Source organism: Lithobates pipiens, unplaced genomic scaffold (genome assembly GCF_037356315.1).
Source record: "Lithobates pipiens isolate NorthernLeopardFrog02 unplaced genomic scaffold, aLitPip1_a1.2 Scaffold_30, whole genome shotgun sequence".
NCBI classification, from domain to species: Eukaryota; Metazoa; Chordata; class Amphibia; order Anura; family Ranidae; genus Lithobates; species Lithobates pipiens.
The window spans coordinates 19364274-19387290 of NW_027507791.1; the positions used below are offsets into that span (position 1 = coordinate 19364274).

General features: G+C 45.6%; 1 protein-coding gene across 1 annotated transcript in view; it reads left to right on the forward strand.

Moving 5' to 3' along the window:
* SPATA7 (spermatogenesis associated 7) overlaps nt 1–23017 on the forward strand; it is a 79119-nt gene that overhangs the window by 14550 nt on the left and 41552 nt on the right. The window contains exon 4 of the mRNA XM_077463734.1: nt 3156–3203. Coding sequence (XP_077319860.1) covers nt 3156–3203 — 48 coding nt within the window. The remainder of the gene's footprint in view (nt 1–3155; nt 3204–23017) is intronic.

Genomic DNA, 23017 nt, shown 5'->3' on the forward strand with positions numbered 1-23017 from the left:
GTTTATTATTAAAGGTGAAAAAAAATCCAAACCATCATGGCCCTGTGTGAAAAAGTGATTGCCCCTAAACCTAATAACTGGTTGGGCCACCCTTAGCAGCAACAACTGCAACCAAGCGTTTGCGATAACGTGCAATGAGGCTTTTACAGCGTCCTGGAGGAATTTTGGCCCACTCATCTTTGCAGAATTGTCCTAATTCAGTTACATTAGAGGGTTTTCGAGCATGAACGGCCTTTTTAAGGTCATACCACAACATCTCAATAGGATTCAGGTCAGGACTTTGGCTAGGCCACTCCAAAGTCTTCATTTTGTTTTTCTTCAGCCATTCGGTGGTGGACTTGCTGGTGTGTTTAGGATCATTGTCCTGCTGCAGAACCCAAGTTCATTTCAGCTTGAGTACACAAACAGATGGTCGGATATTCTCCTTCAGGATCTCTTGGTAGACAGCAGAATTCATAGTTCCTTTTATCACGGCAAGTCTTCCAGGTCCTGAAGCAGCAAAACAGCCCCAGACCATCACACTACCACCACCATATTTTACTGTTGGTATAATGTTCTTTTTATGAAATGCAGTGTTCCTTCTACGCCAGATATACTTGGACACACACCTTCCAAAGAGTTCCACTTTTGTCTCATCGGTCCACAGAATGTTGTCCCAAAAGTCTTGGGGATCATCAAGATGTGTTGTGGAGAAATTGAGACGAGCTTTGATGTTCTTTTTGCTCAGCAGTGGTTTTCTCCTTGGAACTCTGCCATGCAGGCCATTTTTGCCCAGTCTTTTCCTGATGGTGGAGGCATGAACGCTGACCTTAACTGAGGCAAGTGAGGCCTGCAGTTCCTTGGACGTTGTTGTGGGGTCTTTTGTGACCTCTTGGATGAGTTGTCGCTGCGCTCTTGGGGTAATTTTGGGCGGCCTGCCACTCCTGGGAAGGTTCACCACTGTTCCATGTCTTCGCCATTTGTGGATAATGGCTCTCACTGTGGTTCGCTGGATTCCCAAAGCTTTGGAAATGGCTTTATAACCCTTTCCAGACTGATAGATCTCAATTACTTTCTTTCTCAATTGTTCCTGAATTTCTTTGGGTCTCGGCTTGATGTGTAGCTTTTAAGGATCTTCTAGTGGACCTTACTGTGTCAAGCAGCTCCTATTTAAGTGATGCCTTGATTGTGAACAGGTGTGGCAATAATCAGGCCTGGGTGTGGCTAGAGAAATTGAACTCAGGTGTGGACAACCACAGTTATAGTATGTTTTAACAAGGGGGGCAATCACTTTTTCACACAGGGCCATTATGGTTTGGATTTTTTTTCCCCTTTAATAATAAACACCTTCATTTACAAATTGCATTTTGTGTTTACTTGTGTTGTCCTTGACTATTGTTTAAATTGGTTTGATGTTCCGAAACACTTAAGTGTGACAAACATGCAAAGGAACAGGAAATGAGGAAGGGGGCAAACACTTTTTCACACCACTGTAGACCAGATGCATCCTAAATAAATAATTATTTATCCAATTGTCAATGCAGAACCCCTGATTTATAGACCAGATACATCCTAAATATAGAACCATTTATCCAACTGTTCATCCAGAGCCTCTTGTTTATAGACCGGATACATCCTAAATATAAAACTATTTTTATCCAACGTTCCATCAAGAGCTGCTGGTTTATAGTCCAGATATATTCTAAAAATAGAGCCATTTATCCAATTATCAATCCAGAGCTTCTGGTTTATAGATCATATACATCCTAAATATAGAGCCATTTATCAAACTGTTCATCCAGAGCCTCTGGTTTATAGACCAGATATAGTCTAAAAATAGAGCCATTTATCCAACTGTCCATAGAGAGCCTCTGGTTTATAGACTGCATACATACTAAATATCGAACCATTTACCCAACTTGTTCCATAGAGGCCCTCTGGTTTATAGACTGCATACATCCTAAATATAGAACCATTTACTCAACTTTCCATAGAGACCCCTCTGGTTTATAGACTGCATACATCCTAAATATGGAGCTATTTATCCAACTCTCCATCCAGAGCCTTTGGTTTATAAAACAGGTACTTCCTAAATATAGAACTATTTCTACCAACTGTTCATCAAGAGCCGCTGGTTTATAGATCACATGCATCCTAAATATAGAGCCATTTATCCAACTGTCCACCCAGAGCCTCTAGTTTATAGACCGGATACATCCTAAACATGGAGCCATTTATCCAACTGCCCATCCAGAGGTTTATAGTGATAAGGAAATCACTAACCTCTGCTCATGGTGAAAGTTTTAAAATTGTATTTAGAACTATTAGAAAGTAGAGAGAATAAGGCACTCGGACATCCTTGGGCATGACAGGTGTACCAAGGAGCTGAACTCTTTATTGAATAGGAGACCTTTGAATTGCAATCCTGGACATTTGCCAGATAAGCTGCTTCTAAACATTACCATTTTACATTTTACATATTAAATCATTAACTTAAGAATTTGCACAAGCAGCACATCGTTAATTACAAGAGACATTAATTCCTGCTATCTCGGCACACCTTATCAGCTTAACCGACCTCTAGACTCCTAAATACCTCATTACAGAACAAGGAGACCATCGGTCTCTATGCTCCATCCGAAGACAATCCAAGGCTCTGGAGAACAACAATTTGTTTCAATAACATCTTTCCGTAAAATCATACCAGCAAGTGGACATGTTATAAAGAACCTGACATTGGCATATAAGCACTTAATAAATAATTGAATGCTAAGTAAAGCAGATAAGCATTATATTTCCTTATTTACAGGACAGTAACAACCTGAATCCAGAGTATTATATCCAACTGCCCATCCAGAGCGACTGATTTATACAGTTATTAGAAGACAGAGGTCTTTATTTCTGATGTGTAAAGTGATAGGTGAGGAATGGAAGGGACCAGGAACATAGGAAAAAGTCTGTAGATGTTGATTTTAATATCTCCAGGCCTTCTGTGTGACAGTAATTCACATTTGCACAGATAGTTCATTAAAGTAAATGGTTTTTCAGAAATCCTTATCTGTCCGAGCGCAGGTTCAGCCGCCACAGGATCTGGCAAATATATCTGTCTTCCCGATGGCGGTTTATAGACTCGCTCCGCTTCTCTCTCATCTTAAACATTATCTCTTCTCTTTCAGCCGCCGTCGATTGCTCCGTTCCGAAGAGTATGACCAAAAGCATTAAATGTAAGTGAGCTTTCCATCTGACTATACAACGCTTGTCATTTAAAGAGAACCTGTCACAGCTGAGCCTTTCGTCCAGCATTGGTGCCTGCCATTGGCTGAATCCTGAATTTGGTGAATATGGTGCTAGTTCCAGTTCTTCTGCTCTTACAGCTGTGGCAACCCCCCTAACATTTACAGGCTGTAGGCATCATGACAGGTTCCCTTTAAGGGCTCATTCACACCAGGTTTTTTTTTTCACATTTGTCACAATATTTGCGCGTGCTTGGACATACTTCCTGGCGGTCATTTAGTAATACAGTGGGGGAAAATAATTATTTGATCCCCTACAGATTTTTTATGCTTGCCCACTAATGAAGGGTCTATCATTTTTATCATAGGTGTATTTTAAATGATAGAGACAGAATATCAACCAAAAATCCAGAAAAAAACACACAATACAAATGTTATAAATTGAGTTGCAGTTCAGTGGGTAAAATACATATTTGATCCCCAAGCAAAACATGACTTAGTACTTGGTGGATAAACCCTTGTTGGCAAGCACACAAGTAAGACGTTTCTTGTAGTTGGTGATCAGGTTTTCACACATCTCAAGAGGGATTTTGGTCCACTCTTCTTTAGAGATCTCTAAATCCTTAAGGTTTCATGGCTGTCGCTTGGCAACTCAAAGTTTCAGCTCCCTCCATAATTTTCTATAGGATTAAGGTCTGAAGACTGGCTACACCACTCCATGACTTTAATGTGCTTCTTCTTGAGCCACTCCCTTGTTGCCTTGGCGGTATGTTTTGGATCGTTTTCATGCTGGAAGACCCATCTACGACCCATCTTCAGTGTTCTGGCTGAGGGAAGAAGGTTTTCATGACAGATTTTACAATACGTGGCCCCATCCATTGGCCCCTCGATGTGGCAAAGTCGGCCTGTACCTTTAGCAGAGAAACGCCCCCAAAGCATCACATTTCCACCTCCGTGCTTGACTGTAGGGATGATGTTCTTAGGGTTATAGCCAGCATTTTTCTTCCTCCAAACACGGCAAATTGAGTTAATGCCAAAGAGCTCAATTTTGGTCTTATTTGACCACAGCACTTTCTCCCAATCCTTCTCTGAATCATTTTAGATGTTCATAGGCACATTTCAGAAGGACCTGTATATGTTCCTTCTTGAGGAGAAGAGACCTTGCAGGCATTGCAGGATTTCAATCTATGGCAGCGTATTGTGTTACCAATAGTTTGTTTGGTGACTGTGGTCCCAACTGCCTTGAGTTCATTCACAATCTCCAAATGTGTAGTTCTGAGCAGATCCCTCACTTTTCTCATGATCATCCTTACCGCATGAGGCAAAATCTTGCAGGGATCTCTGGTCCGAGGGCGATTGATGGTTATTTTGCACAGCATTTTGTTTAATTGCACAACATTCCTGTTCAAATCGCATGTGAATCTTTGCAGTGGGAGTACTGATATTCGCTCAAATGCTTGGTATCGGCACTGATACCGGGTGGTATCGGTGCATCCCTACTTCAGGGAGAAGAGTTTGGAGGGCATACAAGACACTGGAAATGTGTCCTGAATGGCGGGTATATTTCCCCAATATTTGATTTGTGGTCCCATTAATGGGACTAGTTTGAAGACATGCCACTGTAGTAAAAAGCAGGAGCTATAATGCCATGAAGAAGGCTGCAATGGCCGAAACGCATTAGCATTTTTTTGTATTGTATCCATGCTATGTAGCTAACAAAGACTAATAGGAGCTCTAAGTTGCTGGCTTTTTTCTACAGTGGACTTTATTGCATGGGGCCACAAACATCCCAGCCTGTGCACCAGTCTTCAGTATCTCCACTTTAGACATAAGTGGTTGAGCTGGGTTATATTTTTTGCTTTTAGTTTGAAGAAATGCGTACTCAGGGGTTCTCATGCAGGGTGAGCGGTCACAAGGTAATCTGGCTGGATAAGTGAGAACTTATTATCAGTACTCTCAGAATTGGTAAGATCTCATTAGGGACCCAGAACTTTGGCTGTTAAAAGAATTTTGGGAGGGAAGACCCTCCAAACCCTGATTACAGGGACCCTGGTCTTCTCTTTTTCAAACGAATTACCCTAGAACCTCTGCATGGGTGAGAACCCCTGAGTACCCTACCATGTCTTCAAACTGTCCCTCTTAAAGGGGTCCACGAAAATTGGGGAATTGGGGAAATATACCTTACTGTTCAGGACACATTCTCAGTGTCATGTACAAGGGGTATGTTAAAGAATTGGTAGCAATTTTTTTTCTGTTGTGGGGGGGTTCAGGAAGAGGTTAGCAATGTTGTTTTGCGACGATTTTGTACATGATCTACCAATGTTCTCACAATGCAGGAGAATTACTCATCAGACGGCCTATTCCTGGATGTGGGGTTAGAAGCGCCTAGTAAAAACATTCATCTCACTTGGTAATGTTTATAAAATATTTATCAATTAGGACCATACCTCCAACGGGTTTCAGTTGAAGGGCCCTCTCCTACAAGGCCCAAATGACCCACAAAATCCAGAGTGGGTGGGACTTAAAGAGCCACTACCATGCAATGCCAAGCTGCAGTTTCCAAAGCGAGCAAAGTCCTTTCCTGTATTAAGAGAGGTATGGACTCCAGAGAGAGAGATATCATTTTGACCCTGTTTAAATTATTAGTAAGACCTCATCTGGAATACGCAGTTCAGTTTTGGGCACCAGTTCTCAAAAAGGATATCGGGGAACTGGAGAAAGTGCAGAGAAGGGCAACCAAACTGATAAGAGGCATGGAGGAGCTCAGCTATGAGGAAAGGTTAGAGGAACTGAATTTATTCTCCTTCGAGAAGAGGAAAATTAAGGGGATATGATCAACATGTATAAATACATAAGGGGTCCATATAGGGAACTTCGTGTTGAGTTCTTTACTTTAACCCCTTGCTGCCAAGCGTACGCAGATGTGCGTACTTGGCTTTCAGGGGTTATACCAGGATGAGGCCCACAGCTGCAGGCATCATCCCGGTACTGTTTTTTTTTAGAGCCGGCGATCGGCTTTCCAGTGATAACAACCGGTGCGGCTAAAAGCTGCTCGGCTGTTATACCGGAGGAGCGGGAAGGGATGCCCCCCCTCCTGCCGCCGCTCTTATGGGGGCTCCCGTTCCATCAGGAGCCCTGATCAACAAACCGCTGCTTCTGGCGGCTAGGAACAGCCTGGAATGAAGCCGTAAGCGGCTTCATTCCAGCCTCCTAATCGTAAACATGGAAGCGGCGTCATGACGTCACTTCCCACTTACTCAGCTGTCAATGGCGCCGGTGTGGTAAAATTTCCTGCGACTCATAAAAATTCCTCACCCCGTCACTTCTGGTGAGGCTCCGTCACTCTAACAGCTGACGGCGGGCCTTTACTGCGCATGCGCCAAGTCCGTGATCTGAACGGCGCATGCGCAAGATCTTAATTTCAGTGGTGGTTAAAAATTCTACACGGAGACTTGCTGGTGGGCGGGCGGAGCTGAACAGATGCTCAGGACGTCAGCAGCAGCCCCGCCCACCCCACTAACATGCCCCTGAATCTTAAGTGGTGGTTAAAAATTATACTCAAGTGGGCGGAGACTTGCGGGTGGGCGGGCAGAGCTAAGCTGCTTAGAACGTCATCAGCAGTCCCGCCCACCCCACTAACATGCCCCTGAAGCGCTGGATGTTGTTTATGGTCGAGAAAATTTATGGCTTCAGCTGCTATTAACAGCAATCGCGCATGCGCGGGATTTTTGATTACTGACCAGAAAAATTATGCACTCACTAATGATGGCTTTATTATATCATCGGCAGCACCAATATGTATAGTATTTATTAAATCTGAACAATAAGCAGTGTATTTATTAAAGCTGCACAATTAGCAGTGTATTTATTAAAGCTGAACAATTAGCAGTGTATTTATTAGGCTGCTTTCACACTGGGGCAGTGTGGGCGTCGGCGGTAAAGCGCCGCTATTTTTAGCGGCGCTTTACCGTCGTTTTAGCGGCGGTCTGCGGCGCTAGCGGGGTGGTTTTAACCCCCGCTAGCGGCCGAAAAAGGGTTAAAACCACCCGCAAAGCGCCGCTGCAGCGGCGGTATTGCCGCGCTGTCCCATTGATTTCAATGGGTAGGAGCGGTTTAGGAGTGGTGAATACACCGCTCCTTCACCGCTCCAAAGATGTGGCTAGCAGGACTTTTTTCACTGTCCTGCCAGCGCACCTCCGGCTTTCACACTGGAGTGACAGGGGCCGGTTTTTTTCAGGCGCTACACAGGCGCTATTTTTAGCGCTGTAACGCCTGAAAAACGCCCCAGTGTGAAAGGGGCCTTAAAGCTGAAGAATATGGGCACAATATTGGGGACAGTGTGTGCATTTGGGCACAGTGGCTGCGTTTGGGGCACAAAGTCTGCGTTTGGGGACAGTGTGTGCGACAGTGTCTGCATTTGGGCACAGTGGCTGCATTTGGAATGATCACAGTCAATTGCGTGGTAAACGGCCAATGGCTGTTTACCAGCATCAGTGGCGAGCAGTGTTCCCGGGAACACGCCGCCACCAACGTGCACGCGCAGAGCGCGCCCGCGATCGCCGTGGAGATGTGGGGCGGCCACCAACGTACACGCGCAGAGCGCGCCCGCGATCACCATGGAGAGGTGGGGCGGACACCAACGTACACGCGCAGAGTGCGCCCGCGGTCCCTGTGGAGGGGTGGGGCGGAACCATCTGTGATCACGCGGTAAACAGCCTCATGGCTGTAATGGGGCCTAGTCCTCATGTGATGGGAACCAAGGCCTGATGTGATGGGGGGGTCCTGTGATGTGATGGGGGGTCTTCTGATGTGATGGGAGTGTCCTGTGATGTAATGGGGCCTAGTCCTCATGTGATGGGGACCAAGGCCTGATGTGATGGGGGGGTCCTGTGATGTGATGGGGGGTCTTCTGATGTGATGGGGGTCCTGTGATGTAATGGGGCCTAGTCCTCATGTGATGGGGACTAAGGCCTGATGTGATGGGGGGGGGGGGGGGTCCTGTGATGTGATGGGGGGGGTCTTCTGATGTGATGGGGGTGTCCTGTGATGTAATGGGGCCTAGTCCTCATGTGATGGGGACCAAGGCCTGATGTGATGGGGGGGGGTCCTGTGATGTGATGGGGGTCTTCTGATGTGATGGGGGTGTCCTGTGATGTAATGGGGGCCTAGGCCTGATGTGATGGTAACCAAGGCCTGATGTGATGGGGGGTCTTCTGATGCGATGGGGGGGTCTTCTGATGTGATGGGGGTCCTGTGATGTAATGGGGGCCTAGTCCTCATGTGATGGGGACCAAGGCCTGATGTGATGGGGGGGGTCCTGTGATGTGATGGGGGTCTTCTGATGTGATGGGAGTGTCCTGTGATGTAATGGGGCCTAGTCCTCATGTGGACGTGTGATGTGTTGCCCTGAGTTGCTAGGTCACATGGCTAGCTTCTATCCCAGGGACATCTGGCTGCTAGGCTGCCTGAGGGACATTGTGGGAGAGCAGCGTAGGGTTGGGACTTACAGCTTGTAGTCCAACCAGAAGCAACAGTGCTCCTGTCTGGGAAAACAAGCTGCGGTCGGGAGGTAAAAAAGGAACAGCTGTCGCCACAAAGGGACCATACACCGTGGTACCAGAGACCATTGTGAGTAACTAAAGCCATTACCCAAGCAGTCTTCTCACTAACCAGAGATGCTGAAGTGGGAAAACTTGAGTTAGTGCCAAGCCAGGGACCTATCTGAGGAGACGCTTTGAGAGCTCCTTTGAGTGCTGGTCACCTGAGAAGGTCGGAGATGCTACACTGTATCCAAATTAAATTTTTATAATTTTTTTCCCACAAACAGAGCTTTCTTTTGGTGGTTTTTGATCACCTCTACGGTTTTTATTTTTTGCTAAACAAATAAAAAAAAGACATAAAAGTTTTCTCCTTCACTGATGGGGCTGCAGTGACGGGTACCGATAAGGCCACACTGATGGGCACTGATGAGGTGGCACTGATGGGCGACACGGATGGGCACTGATAGGTGGCACAAATTGGCACTGATAGCTGGCAAGGATTGGCATGGATAGGCGGCATGGACGGGCATGGATAGGCGGCACAGATGGGCATGGATGGTCACTGATAAGCGGCACTGTATTGTATTATATAGTACTGATGGATGCCAATCAGTGCCAAACAATAATGCATACCAATCAGTGATGCCCATTGTGGGCACTGATTGGCATCCATTGTGGGCACTGACTGGCATCCCTGGTGGTCTAGGGGGTGCATACCTGGTGCTGGGCATCCCTGGTGGTGTCCCTGGTGGTCCAGTGTGGGCATACTCGGGGGAGGCTGCAATGATAATCGATCAGCACAGACCCCCCCCCCTGTCAGAGGAGCAGCCAATCGGCTCTACTCGCGTCTGACAGACGCAAGTGAGGAAAAGCCGATCAACGTCTCTTCTTATTTACACTGTGATCAGCCATGATAGGACACGGCTGATCATGTGGTAAAGAGTCTCCGTCAGAGGCTCTTTACCGAGATCGTAGTTGCGGGGTGTCAGACTGACACACCGCAACAACGATCGCCACGATGCACGCCCCCGGGTGTGCAAAGTGGATCAAAATCATGAGGACCTCATATGGCGCCCGGTCAGGATTTTGAAACCACTTTGCCGCTGTCATTTTGCTATAGGCCAGGCGGGAAAGTGGTTAAGAGACAATAAATCTCTGTGCATTAAAAAAGTGTCTAGTGCCCATCAATTCTTTTTGCACTGCACCCAACTTGCCTTTTAACCCACTCTACACAGAAGGATGTCAGCTGTCCCTAACTCTTAAAGTCACCAATATGCCTCCAAGAGCCCAGGACTCTACTACAAGAGGAAAGAGCGCTACACAGAAACCCAGGTATTAGTGCAAGTACCACAAGTAGGTGAGGAATCTTTGGAGTGTGGCACAGTGCACACACTCCTAAACACTAAAAACTTCCTAACAGCAGCATCAGCCACACTGTGATGTAATGGGTTCTTGATACACCAGCTAGTTGCATTGATCGAAAAACAATCATGATTTTTGACCATCTGGCCCCCGGAACAGTACGCCCTTGCTTCGCTGTTACAAGTCTCCTATCACTGGACAATAGGGGTGCAACGGATCCAAAAAACTCACGGACCGGATCGTTCCTCGGATCTGAGTCACGGATTGGATCAGTTTTCGGATCAGCCAATAATAATTGAATTTGCAAAAACCTGTTAAAATTCCACCACAAAATAGTCCCCACTGTAATCTATATCTCCCCCACTGTAATATTGGCTGAGCATGGCTGGGTACGGCTGGCTACCGCCGAGTATGGCTGGATATTACAGGGTACGGCAGAGTATTGGCTGGGTACGGCAGAGTATTGGCTGGGTACGGCAGAGTATTGGCTGGGTACGGCAGAGTATTGGCTGGGTATGGAGGGATGGCTGTGACTGCACTTGTCACAGAGCAGTTCTGTGGACACAACAGATGCAGCCCGCAGCGCTGCTGCCTTCCAATTTCTCCCCTCCACTGTACAGATCAGTACACAGAGGGGAGAGAGGAACTGGCGTCACTATGACGCCAGTTTGTTTACAAGTGATCGCTCCGTCATTTGACGAAGCGATCACATTGTAAATGGGTGCACCAAGATGGCCGCCGCTACGGAGCTAGGCCGAAGCCACGGCCTTTCCTAAGGCCGAGGCCGCGGCGCACTCCGCGGATCGTGGCGTGTGCTGATCTGAACAGGGTGACCTGTTCGCATCACGGATCGGTGATGATCCATTGCACCCCTACTGGACAATGCAAGTGCATTCCCTTCCCCCATCACATCAGGCCTAGGTCCCCATCACATGAGGACTAGGCCCCCATTACATCACAGGACCCCCATTACATCAGAAGACCCCCCATCACATCACAGGACCCCCCATCACATCAGGCCTTGGTTACCATCACATCAGGCCTAGGCCCCCCATTACATCACAGGACACTCCCATCACATCAGAAGACCCCCCATCACATCACAGGACCCCCCCCCCCCATCACATCAGGCCTTGGTCCCCATCACATGAGAACTAGGCCCCATTACATCACAGGACCCCCATCACATCAGAAGACCCCCCATCACATCACAGGACCCCCCCCATCACATCACGCCTTGGTCCCCATCACATGAGGACTAGGCCCCATTACATCACAGGACCCCCATCACATCAGAAGACCCCCCATCACATCACAGGACCCCCCCATCACATCAGGCCTTGGTCCCCATCACATGAGGACTAGGCCCCATTACATCACAGGACCCCCATCACATCAGAAGACCCCCCATCACATCACAGGACCCCCCATCACATCAGGCCTTGGTCCCCATCACATGAGGACTAGGCCCCATTACAACACAGGACACTCCCATCACATCAGAAGACCCCCATCACATCACAGGACCCCCCCATCACATCAGGCCTTGGTCCCGATCACATGAGGACTAGGCCCCCATTACATCACAGGACCCCCATCACATCAGAAGACCCCCCCATCGCATCAGAAGACCCCCCATCACATCAGGCCTTGGTTACCATCACATCAGGCCTAGGCCCCCCATTACATCACAGGACACCCCCATCACATCAGAAGACCCCCCCATCACATCACAGGACCCCCCCCCCCCATCACATCAGGCCTTAGTCCCCATCACATGAGGACTAGGCCCCATTACATCACAGGAGCCCCATCACATCAGAAGACCCCCCATCACATCACAGGACCCCCATCACATCAGAAGACCCCCCATCACATCACAGGACCCCCCCATCACATCAGGCCTTGGTCCCCATCACATGAGGACTAGGCCCCATTACATCACAGGACACTCCCATCACATCAGAAGACCCCCCATCACATCACAGGACCCCCCCCCCCCATCACATCAGGCCTTGGTTCCCATCACATGAGGACTAGGCCCCATTACAGCCATGAGGCTGTTTACCGCGTGATCACAGATGGTTCCGCCCCACCCCTCCACGGCGACCGCGGGCACGCTCTGCGCGTGTACGTTGGTGTCCGCCCCACCTCTCCATGGTGATCGCGGGCGCGCTCTGCGCGTGTACGTTGGTGGCCGCCCCACATCTCCACGGCGATCGCGGGCGCGCTCTGCGCGTGCACGTTGGTGGCGGCGTGTTCCCGGGAACACTGCTCGCCACTGATGCTGGTAAACAGCCATTGGCCGTTTACCACGCAATTGACTGTGATCATTCCAAATGCAGCCACTGTGCCCAAATGCAGACACTGTCGCCCACACTGTCCCCAAACGCAGACATTGTGCCCCAAACGCAGCCACTGTGCCCAAATGCACACACTGTCCCCAATATTGTGCCCATATTCTTCAGCTTTAAGGCCCCTTTCACACTGGGGCGGTTTTCAGGCGTTACAGCGCTAAAAATAGCGCCTGTGTAGTGCCTGAAAAAAACCGGCCCCTGTCACTCCAGTGTGAAAGCCGGAGGTGCGCTGGCAGGACAGTGAAAAAAGTCCTGCTAGCCACATCTTTGGAGCGGTGAAGGAGCGGTGTATTCACCGCTCCTAAACCGCTCCTACCCATTGAAATCAATGGGACAGCGCGGCAATACCGCTGCTGCAGCGGCGCTTTGCGGGTGGTTTTAACCCTTTTTCCGCCGCTAGCGGGGGTTAAAACCACCCCGCTAGCGCCGCAGACCGCCGCTAAAACAACGGTAAAGCGCCGCTAAAAATAGCGGTGCTTTACCACCGACGCCCGCACCGCCCCAGTGTGAAAGCAGCCTAATAAATACACTGCTAATTGTGCAGCTTTAATAAATACACTGCTTATTGTTCAGATTTAATAAATACTATACATATTGGTGCTGCCGATGATATAATAAAGCCATCATTAGTGAGTGCATAATTTTTCTGGTCAGTAATCAAAAATCCTGCGCATGCGCGATTGCTGTTAATAGCAGCTGAAGCCATAAATTTTCTCGACCATAAACAACATCCAGCGCTTCAGGGGCATGTTAGTGGGGTGGGCGGGACTGCTGACGTTCTAAGCAGCTTAGCTCGGCCCACCCACCCGCAAGTCTCCGCCCACTTGAGTATAATTTTTAACCACCACTTAAGATTCAGGGGCATGTTAGTGGGGTGGGCGGGGCTGCTGCTGACGTCCTGAGCATCTGTTCAGCTCCGCCCGCCCACCAGCAAGTCTCCGTGTAGAATTTTTAACCACCACTGAAATTAAGATCTTGCGCATGCGCCGTTCAGATCACGGACTTGGCGCATGCGCAGTAAAGGCCCGCCGTCAGCTGTTAGAGTGACGGAGCCTCACCGGAAGTGACGGGGTGAGGAATTTTTATGAGTCGCAGGAAATTTTACCACACCGGTTTAAAAAAAAAATACAGTATTCAGAATCGCCAAAAATGGCGATCTGAATACTTTGAAGTGTAAAGGAGGGATTTGAGGTCTTTTAGACCCCCGATCCCTCCATAAAGAGTACCTGTCACCACCTATTACTGTCACAAGGGATGTTTACATTCCTTGTGACAGCAATAAAAGTGATTTTTTTTTTTTTTTTTTTTTTTTTTTTAAACTAAGAAAAAATATATTTTTTTTAAAGCGCCTCTGTCGCCACGAGCTCGAGCAGCAAAGAAAACGCATACAGAAGTCGTGCCCGCATATGTAAACGGTGTTCAAATCACACATGTGAGGTATCACCGCGATTGTCAGAGCGAGAGCAATAATTCTAGCACTAGACCTCCTCTGTAACTCTAACCTGGTAACCAGAAAAAAAATTAAAGCGTCGCCTATGGAGATTTTTAGGTACCGTAGTTTGCCGTCATTCCACGAGTGCGTGCAATTATAAAGCGTGACATGTTTGGTATCTATTTACTCGGCGTAACATTATCTTTCACATAATATAAAAAAATTTGGCTAATTTTACTGTTTCGTTTTTTTTTTAATTCATGAAAGTGTCCCTTTTCCCAAAAAGTTGTGTTTAAAACACCACTAATACTGTGTGACATAAAATATTGCAAAAATCGCCATTTTATTCTCTAGATTCTCTGATAAAAAAAAAATATATATATATATATATATATATATATATATATATATATATATATATATATATATATATATATATATATATATAAATGTTTGGGGGTTCCAAGTAATTTTCTAGCAAAAAATACAGATTTTAACTTGTAAACACCAAATGTCAAAAATAGGCTTAGTCATGAAAGGGTTAAGGTCATCACAGAGGACAAGGGGGCACTCTTTACGTCTGGAGGTAAAAAAGATTTAATCTCCAAATACAGAAAATCACATTAAGAGCTGTGAAAATGTGGAATAGACTCCCTCCAGAGGTGATTCTGGCCAGCTCAGTAGATTTCTGTAAAAAAGGTCTGAATTCTTTCCTAAATGTACATAATATAACTGGGTACCGACATTTAGAAGTAAAGTTGATCCGGGGAAAATCCAAATGCCTCTCTGGGATCAGGAAGGATTTTTTTTCCACTGCTGTAGCAAATTGGATCATGCTCTGTTGGGTTTTTTTTTTTTTCTTTGTGCCTTCCTCTGGATCTGCTGGGTGAAGGATTGTGTATATGGGATTGTATATATATATTTTTTTTTTTTGGTTGAACTAGATTATGTAAATATAGCTTAAAAAATATTCTGCTAACTGTATAGGGTAATGATATTCATTATACAAGATGTTTACCATTCCTTTAATTCTCCACTTTTATGTACAGTCCAGGTTGTCCAGCAAAAAATGACAGTTAGAGCTCATTTACACTTGCTTCAACTTTTATACACATTAAAGCACCTACTGCTGTTTTTAACAGCTGTTTTTTTGCTCCTGTGATGCTTTTTTGAAGCTTTAATGAAGCTTGGCAAATGCTCTGTGTGTTGTTTTCCGATTTGTTTTAAAGGGGCCTGGTAAAACCCCAGCTCAGTAGTATGCCAACTTAGAAAATCCAAAGCTCTTTAGTACCCTTGTTCAGCAGATCCCAGATTATTAGTACCTTTGTTCAGCAGAACCCAGATTATTAGTACCTTTGTTTAGCAGATCCCAGATTATTAGCACCCTTTTTCAGCAGATACCCTGCTCAGTAGTACCCCCAAATCAGCTGATGCCCCACTCAGCAACCCCCGGCTCTGCTGATCCCCAGCTCAGTAGTAACCCAAAGCTTTTCTGTTTACCGGTTCAGTAGTAACCTTCAGCTCTGTTGGTCCTGATCCTCCTCTCTCGCCTGTCCCCGCTCATCTCCCACTATATTGCTTCCATGCTGCTCACCAAATGTAACATCTGCCAGTTTCTTCTGATATGGTCCCCCAGCTCTGCTGGTCCTCTGCCACTCAGTCTTCTCTCGCAAATCCCCGCTGACCTTCCACTACAGCGTTCCCATGTTGCGCACCACGTGTGCCATCTGCTAGTTGCTCCGCTTCAGTCCGAACCCCGCTCAACTTCATGATGCAACCAGATGTGACGTCTGCACCAAACTCTTCCGGAATATATACACATGACCCGGAAGTGACTGCTGATGATGTATTTCCGGTTCACTTGTTGGTTTCTCAGTGCATCCTGGGATATCTCATACCTGCAATACCTCCAAAACAAAGTGAAGCTAGCTCTAAATAGTGGAAGTTGGTCAGAGAGGGAGGAGGATCAGAAAACCAGAGCATTAGCAGAGCTGGGGGTATTACTGAGTGGAGGTCAATGAAGCTGAGGATTACTACTGAATGGGGGATCAGCAGAGCTGGAGATTTCTACTCATTGGGGCATCAGCAGAGCTGGGGTACTAATACGCTGGGGATCTGCTGAACGAGGGTACCAATAAGCTGGGGATCTGCTGAACAGGGGTACTACTGAGTTTTGGGCTCTACCAGGTCCCTTTAAAACAAATCTAAAACGAACACACACAGGGCATTTGCCAAGCTTCATTAAAGCTTCAAAAAAGCATCATGAAGCATCAAAAACACATCATGCCACGCCCTCTGACTGAGTTTCCTCTCTCTCTGTGACCCCGGAAACGGCAAGTGACGAGTATGTTATCACTTCAGTTCTGCCTCACTGTTTACCTGGCCATTGCAGCTCTGCATCTGATCATTTTCATTGGAGGCCAGAGGAGAGATTTGGGGTCTAATAGACCCCAGATTTCTCCATAAAGATTTTATTAAAATGAATTCGGAATTCGTGTCCAAAATTCAATTTGAATTCATACGTAAACTTTTCGCAACAATAACGAAAGTTCGTTATGGAAAATTTATCGTTATGAGGGGCTCCCACCATCCCTGTGCTGTGCTGACTTCCTGGGTTTTTAACTTTTAGTTTCGTTAACTGTTCGGAAACAATAACGAAAGTTCGTTATGATAAAATTATCCAAAATTCGTAAAGGAAATTTCAGATTTCGTACAAAATTCGTATGCATAAAAATTTGTATTTCGGATCCTCACGAATGTACTAATTTCTGGAAATTCGAACGAATTTTCGATTTGTACGAAACGAATCGCACATGTCTGCTGAGGGGAGAACAGACAGATCGTCTGTTTATACAGAGTATGAACAGATGATCTGTCATCTCCCCTGCACAGTCCCCTCCCCCCTTCAGTTAGAACACGTACTAGGACACACTTAACCCCTTCACTGCCCCCTAGTGGTTATCCCCTTCACTGCCAGTGACATTTTCACAGTAATCAATGCAATTTTATAGCATTGATAGCTGTAAAAATGCCAGTGGTCCCAAAAATGTGTTAGAATTGTCCGACGCGTCCGCCATAATGTCGCAGTTCCAATAAAAACGCAGTTCATCGCCTTTACTAGTAAAAAAAATAAAAATAAATAATAAAGCCATGAAACTATCCCCTATTTTGTAGACGCTATAACTTTTGCGCAAACCAACCAATATACACTTATTGCAAAAAAAAATGTTACTTTATTTTTTTTACCAAAAATATGTAGAATACATATCGGCCTAAACTGAGAAAAAAAATGTGTTTTTATATATATTTGGGGGATATTTATTATACCAAAAAGAAAAAATCATTGCGTTTTTTTTTTTTTTTCAAAATTAGCGCTTTCTTTTTGTTTATAGCGCAAAAAATAAAAACAGCAGAGGTGATCAAATACTAACAAAAGAAAGCTCTATTTGTGGGGAAAAAAATGTCAGCTTTATTTTGGGTGCAACGTCGCATGACTGCGCAATTGTCAGTTAAATTGATGCAGTGCCAATCGCAAAAAGTGCTCTGGTCAGGAAGGGGGTAAAATCTTCTGGGGCTGAAGTGGTTAAGAGTTTCAATTTGTATGCACTTGGGCAGGCCCTTGCACTGCATGGTTTTGGTAAATCTGAAGACAAAAATCTGCAGAAAATCTAATAGTATATATGGTTCTTTAATGTCATATTTTTAATTTTTTTTGCTTTTGCCTATAATAACGGAGGGAGGCGGGGCTATGATAAAACGCGGCAGCATCTATACTCCCCATCATCCTTGTTTACAACAAATGGATTTTCCCAGATGTACAGGTCTACATTAAATACACACATTTACAAATATACATTGACACGCGTTGCACTTTACGGGCTGCTAATGGAGCTGCAACGTAATTAGGAAATTGATTCTTGGTGTGCCGTCTCGGGGGAGGTGTGAATTCTTCTGTTTGCTTAACTAAAAAGCTTTTTGTCCTCCTGCATCATCGGGAACATTGTATGACCTAAGCGTGCAGCCCCAACCCCCCCCACGCTACATTGTTCCATATGTGCACGAACACTAGCTTGGTGGTGCAGTAATGGTGTGAATGTGCAGTAATGCAGATTTCTGGTTATAAGTGGTGTGCAGTAATCCTGTCTCAGTAATATCGGTCATTACGTGGAAATGATTAAAGCGGTTGTAAACCTCCAGACATGAAATATGAACAAAGCCTATCCCTCTATAGTGTGTACTTGTCTCAATTCAGAGCACTAAGTGTAATTTCTGTCTGCTGCTTCCTTCCTCTGTTATCAGTCACTTCTGAAAAAGTTTTTCTGACACCAAGAGAAAAAAAGGTGTCAGGGCAAGGAGCTCCAGCACACAGCCTGTGACTGTGTGAAGGAGGGAGGGTGGGTGTCCTTTCCCTCCAATCAGCTCTCCGAGCTCTCCTCACTTAGCTGTGCAGAGTGTAACTTCAGTTCTTCGCCCCCTGCTTTCTGAAAAAGTTAAAACAAGCTGTATGAATTCTAGATTTTGAAGGGCTGTAGAGAAGACAAGACAGCAGATAAACAGGTATAACTTATGTAGAAGGATTTGTTTCATCTCCCAAGGCCAGTCACTTCACTGGGTATATGTAAGGGTTTACAACCACTTTAATACATGGATTGTTATATTCTATGAGTGCCTTTTTTTTTTTTTTAAAGGTGAAATACAATCCCTGATAATTGAGATATGCATATGGGACTCTCCGGGTAAAAGAAATATCTGGCTAAAACCTGCACAATTGTATTAGTCATAAAAAAACAGAGAATGGAAAATGTTAGTCTTTTGATCTTTGAAACCCCTTCGGGAACCCAATCATCTACAAAAGATGACCGTTACAAAGAAATCCTCTACATCGATCAATGACGGGACTATAATAGACGCGTTTCATGAACTATGGGTCCACTTCTTTGGGAGAATGCAGAAGGTGGAAATCTACAATTGTCCTAATATGTAACATAGACAACACTTATGTAATTTGATAGACCAGTTGAGATGCACTCAATTATAAAGCCTTATATAAAGCCACAACCAATATATTAACATTATTATTATTATATAGTAGGAACAGTTTCCACATTGCTTTATAATATAAAGTGACACAGTTGCAGAACAATTTAAGTCAAGAGGGTTCGGAGGACCCTGATCGTGTAGGCTTAAAATTGAGTTTTCAGAGCTTGCCTAAAGGTGGACAAACCAAAGGATTTCTGACAGATTCTAGTAAAGAGTTCCCGAGGATGGGAGAGGCTGTAAAGAAGTCCCGAAGGCGAGCATGGGAGGAGATGACAGAGGAGCTGGAAAGCAAGAGGCCTTGGGACAGTAGTTTTGGTAGAGCATTCTGGAAGATGAGAGAGGCTATGAAGGAGTTCTCAAGAAGAACACCGGAGAAGGTGAAAAGGAAGCCAGAGAGGAGAAGGTCTTGGGGCAGTAATTGGGTTACAGTGTTCCAGAGGGTGGGAGAGGCTCTGGAGAAGTCCTGAAAGTGAGCACTGGAAAAAGCGAGCTAGAAAGAAGGAGGTGCTGGGGCAGTGATTAGGGTAGAGCATTCTGGAGGAAGTGAAAGGCTCTTGTGGAGTCCTAAAGGTGAAAGTGAAAAGGGAGCCAGAGAGCAGGAGGTCTTGGGACAGTGATTTGGGTAGAGAGTTCCAGAGGATAGGTCAGGCTGTGGAAATGTGCTGAAAAGGAGCAAAGGAGAAGGTGAAAAGGGAGATGGAGAGCAGCAGGAGGTCTTGAGACAGTAATTGGAGTGGGGCGTTTCAGAGGATGGGAGAAGCTCTGAAGAAGTGTTGGAGATGAGTATAGAAGTAGGTGATGAGGGAGCTGGAGAGCAGGTTTTGGGGCAGTAATTGGTGTAGAATTTTCCGGGCGATTAGAGCATTCCAGAGGGGAGCATGGGAGGAGGTGAGGGAGCTAGAGAGCAGGAGATTTTGGAACAGTAATTGGGGTGCAGTGTTTGAGGCTGGGAGAAGCTCTGGAGAAGTCTTGGAAGTGAGCATGGGAGACGGTGATGAGGAAGCTAGAGAGCAGAACGTCTTGAATATTCCAGAGGATAGGAGAGGCTGTGGAGGAGTCTTAAAAGTGAGGTCTTGGGATAGTATGGTAATTGGGGTAGAATATTCCAGAGGATTAGAGAGGCTCTATAGAAGTCCCAGAGGAGAGCATGGGAGGTGACGAGGAATATCCAAACAAAAGAACTCGCTGCTCCAGGTGAGACAGCCTAATAATATCACGGGTGACCGTCTCGGATCTCCTCCGCATAGATCAACATTGAAGAAATGGCTGCACTCCAAGATCCATCAAAATTCTTATTTAATGAACGAACATCCCATGTGTTACAAACAGTTCAAATGTAGATGTACCTGGTAATGAATAAGCGCACCTGTTAGTGTGAGAAACACGTCTACCTTTTGAACTGTTTGTAACACTTGGGATGTTCGTTCATTAAATAAGAATTTTGATGGATCTTGGAGTGCAGCCATTTCTTCATAGATGACGAGGAAGCTGGAGAGCAGGAGGTCTGGGCAGAAGATGGAGTAGGGTGTTCTAGAGGATTGGAGAGGCTCTAGAGAAGTCCCAGAGGTGAGCATGGGTGGAGGTGATGAGGGACCTAGAGAGCAGGAGATCTTGGAAGGCGTAGAGAGGACAGTTTGGGTGATCTTATGAGATGAGGTTGGTGATGCGGCTCAAGGCAGAGTTTTGGATCACTTTGTATGTTGTTAATAATTAGAATTTTTTTAAATTGGGAGAGTAGAGGAGGAATTGGCAGAGGAGGGTGTACTTTGGAGTAAGCACTATGTACACTATTAAAATTAAGCGAAACGATTGTCCAATTTTCCTCGATGTTTCATACTAAATCGGAACCGATGAATGAAAATTTGTACGAAAATTCTCGTATGACAAAGGCTTTTTTTTTATTGGTCAGCCAACATGGAGGGTGTTACAATAGTTGAGGTGAGAGGTCACAAGGGAGTGAATTAATGGCTTGGTGGTGGTCTTGGTTAAGGAGAAAATCTTGGAAATGTTGCGGAATTGCAGATGACAGGGTTTGGACAACATTTAGATGTGGGGCTGAAAGGAGAGGCAGAGTCCAGGATTACACCTAACACCCTGACATGAGCAGGGGGAGCTGATAGCTGCGCTATTGATCTCAAGGTCGAAAAAGGGGGCATAAGGCGGATGTAGGAGATGTGATCTCAGGTTTTGAGGAAATGGTGTGACACACCCATTGTCATGGTCAGGGGTCCGGGTTAGAGACCAGTAGCTATAGCAGTAGAGGGTCTTCCACTGGCCAGTTGGTCAACTGAATCAGTGGCATTTTAAAAGAATGGAGGCGCTACGCCAGCTGTACCAGTCTGTACAATTTGGCGTGGCACTCCCATCCTTTCAAAACTCCTCCAATGTAAAAGAGAAGGAATAAATATTGTGTTCTCAGGCTTTATCATGTTCTTTGTGTCTTCTGTTGACTCCTAAGTACTAAGATACCTCTGGCAATGGAAGCCATGGGAGATTGTCAATTGACCTAGGGAGGGATGGAGAATAGAAGTGGTCTGAGAACCGAGCCATGGAGACCCTTCTGGAAAGAGGAGGAGAGATGAAGCTAGAGCTGAAGGTGAGCCTAGATAAGTAGAGAGATCCAGGCAAGAGCAGAGTCTCAAAGGCCCAGGGAGTGCAGTTTTTTTTGAGGAGGAGCAGTTGGTCAACCCAATCAGTGATGTTTTGAAAGGATGGGAGCACTACACCAACGTCTACAGACTTTTAAAAAGATTTTTATTTTGTAACAGTCAACACGTTTTGGGAGCTCAGTGCTGAGCCCCAAAACGCGTTGGCCGCTACAAAAATAAATAAATCTTTGTCTGTGCAAGCTGATGTAGTGCTCCCATCCTTTTAAAACTTCAGAAAAGTTAAAAAGGAATACATATTTTGTTCTCAGGCCATTACATTCTTTGGGAATAAATCTTGTTTATGGATTTTGTAATGTTCTTTGTTCATGTCATCTGTTGACTGCTTAGTACTGAGATACTCCTGACCTTGGAAGCCATGGGAGATTGTCAGCTGACCAAGGGCTGAGAATAAGGAGAAAAGAGGGGTCTGAAAACTGAGCCTTGGAGACCCTTCTGGAAAGAAGAGGAGAGATGGAGGTAGAGCTGTAGGTGAGCCTAGATAGGTAGAGAGAGAACCAGGAGAGAGTCTCAAAGGCCAAGGGGGTCGGAGGAGCAGTTGGTCAACTGAATCAGTGATGTTTTGACTGGATGGTAGAACTACAATGTGTACAGACTTTTAAAAAGATTTTTATTTTGTAACAGCAATGCATTTTGGGAGATAAGTGCTAAGCCCCGAAACGCGTTGGCCCTTACAAAAAAAAAATCTTTGTACAAGCTGGTGTGGCTCTCTCATCCTTTCAGAACTTCAGCAAACTCCTCTGGGGTGGTCCTGCAAGACCCCACAGTTGCTGGTGAGCAGCCTGTTGGAACGTAAACCACCCATTGCATTAAAATGCATCTGCATAAGGTTCAGCGCTCCAAAAAAGCTGAATCGATGGCGGCGGACAGGATTTATATTAAAATCATTTCCAGGTGTCTGCGATTCCCATAACTGATCATTGTAGAGAAGTCATTAGATGGTACCACTCTCCAGCCTTTTATGATTTTAACCTTATCCACTGATAAAACTGACACGTTCCAGAAGTGATATTTTTGAGAATGTTTCTTGTACTCATAGAGCCTTTATGCTTTTTTTTTTTTTTTTCCCTCTTTTGTTTACTCTGTAATATCTCACCGTTTGATCTGGTTGTCCGGGAGGCATTTACAGTCATGTTATTGTGAAGGGACATTCACAACATGAATCATCTAAGATTTGAAGTCAGAACAAACACTCAATGTTCTTGTGTTCATCTGAGAATTCTACTTCCATCACGACGCAACGCGTACAGCGAGCCTAGGGACCGCGACCTCAGTGTGGTTATAACTTCAGTATAAAGAGAAGGAATGAATATTGTGTTCTCAGGCTTTATCATGTTCTTTAGGAATAAATATTGTGTTCTCTGGTTTTATCATGTTCTTTGTTGGTGTCTTCTGTTGACTCCTAGGT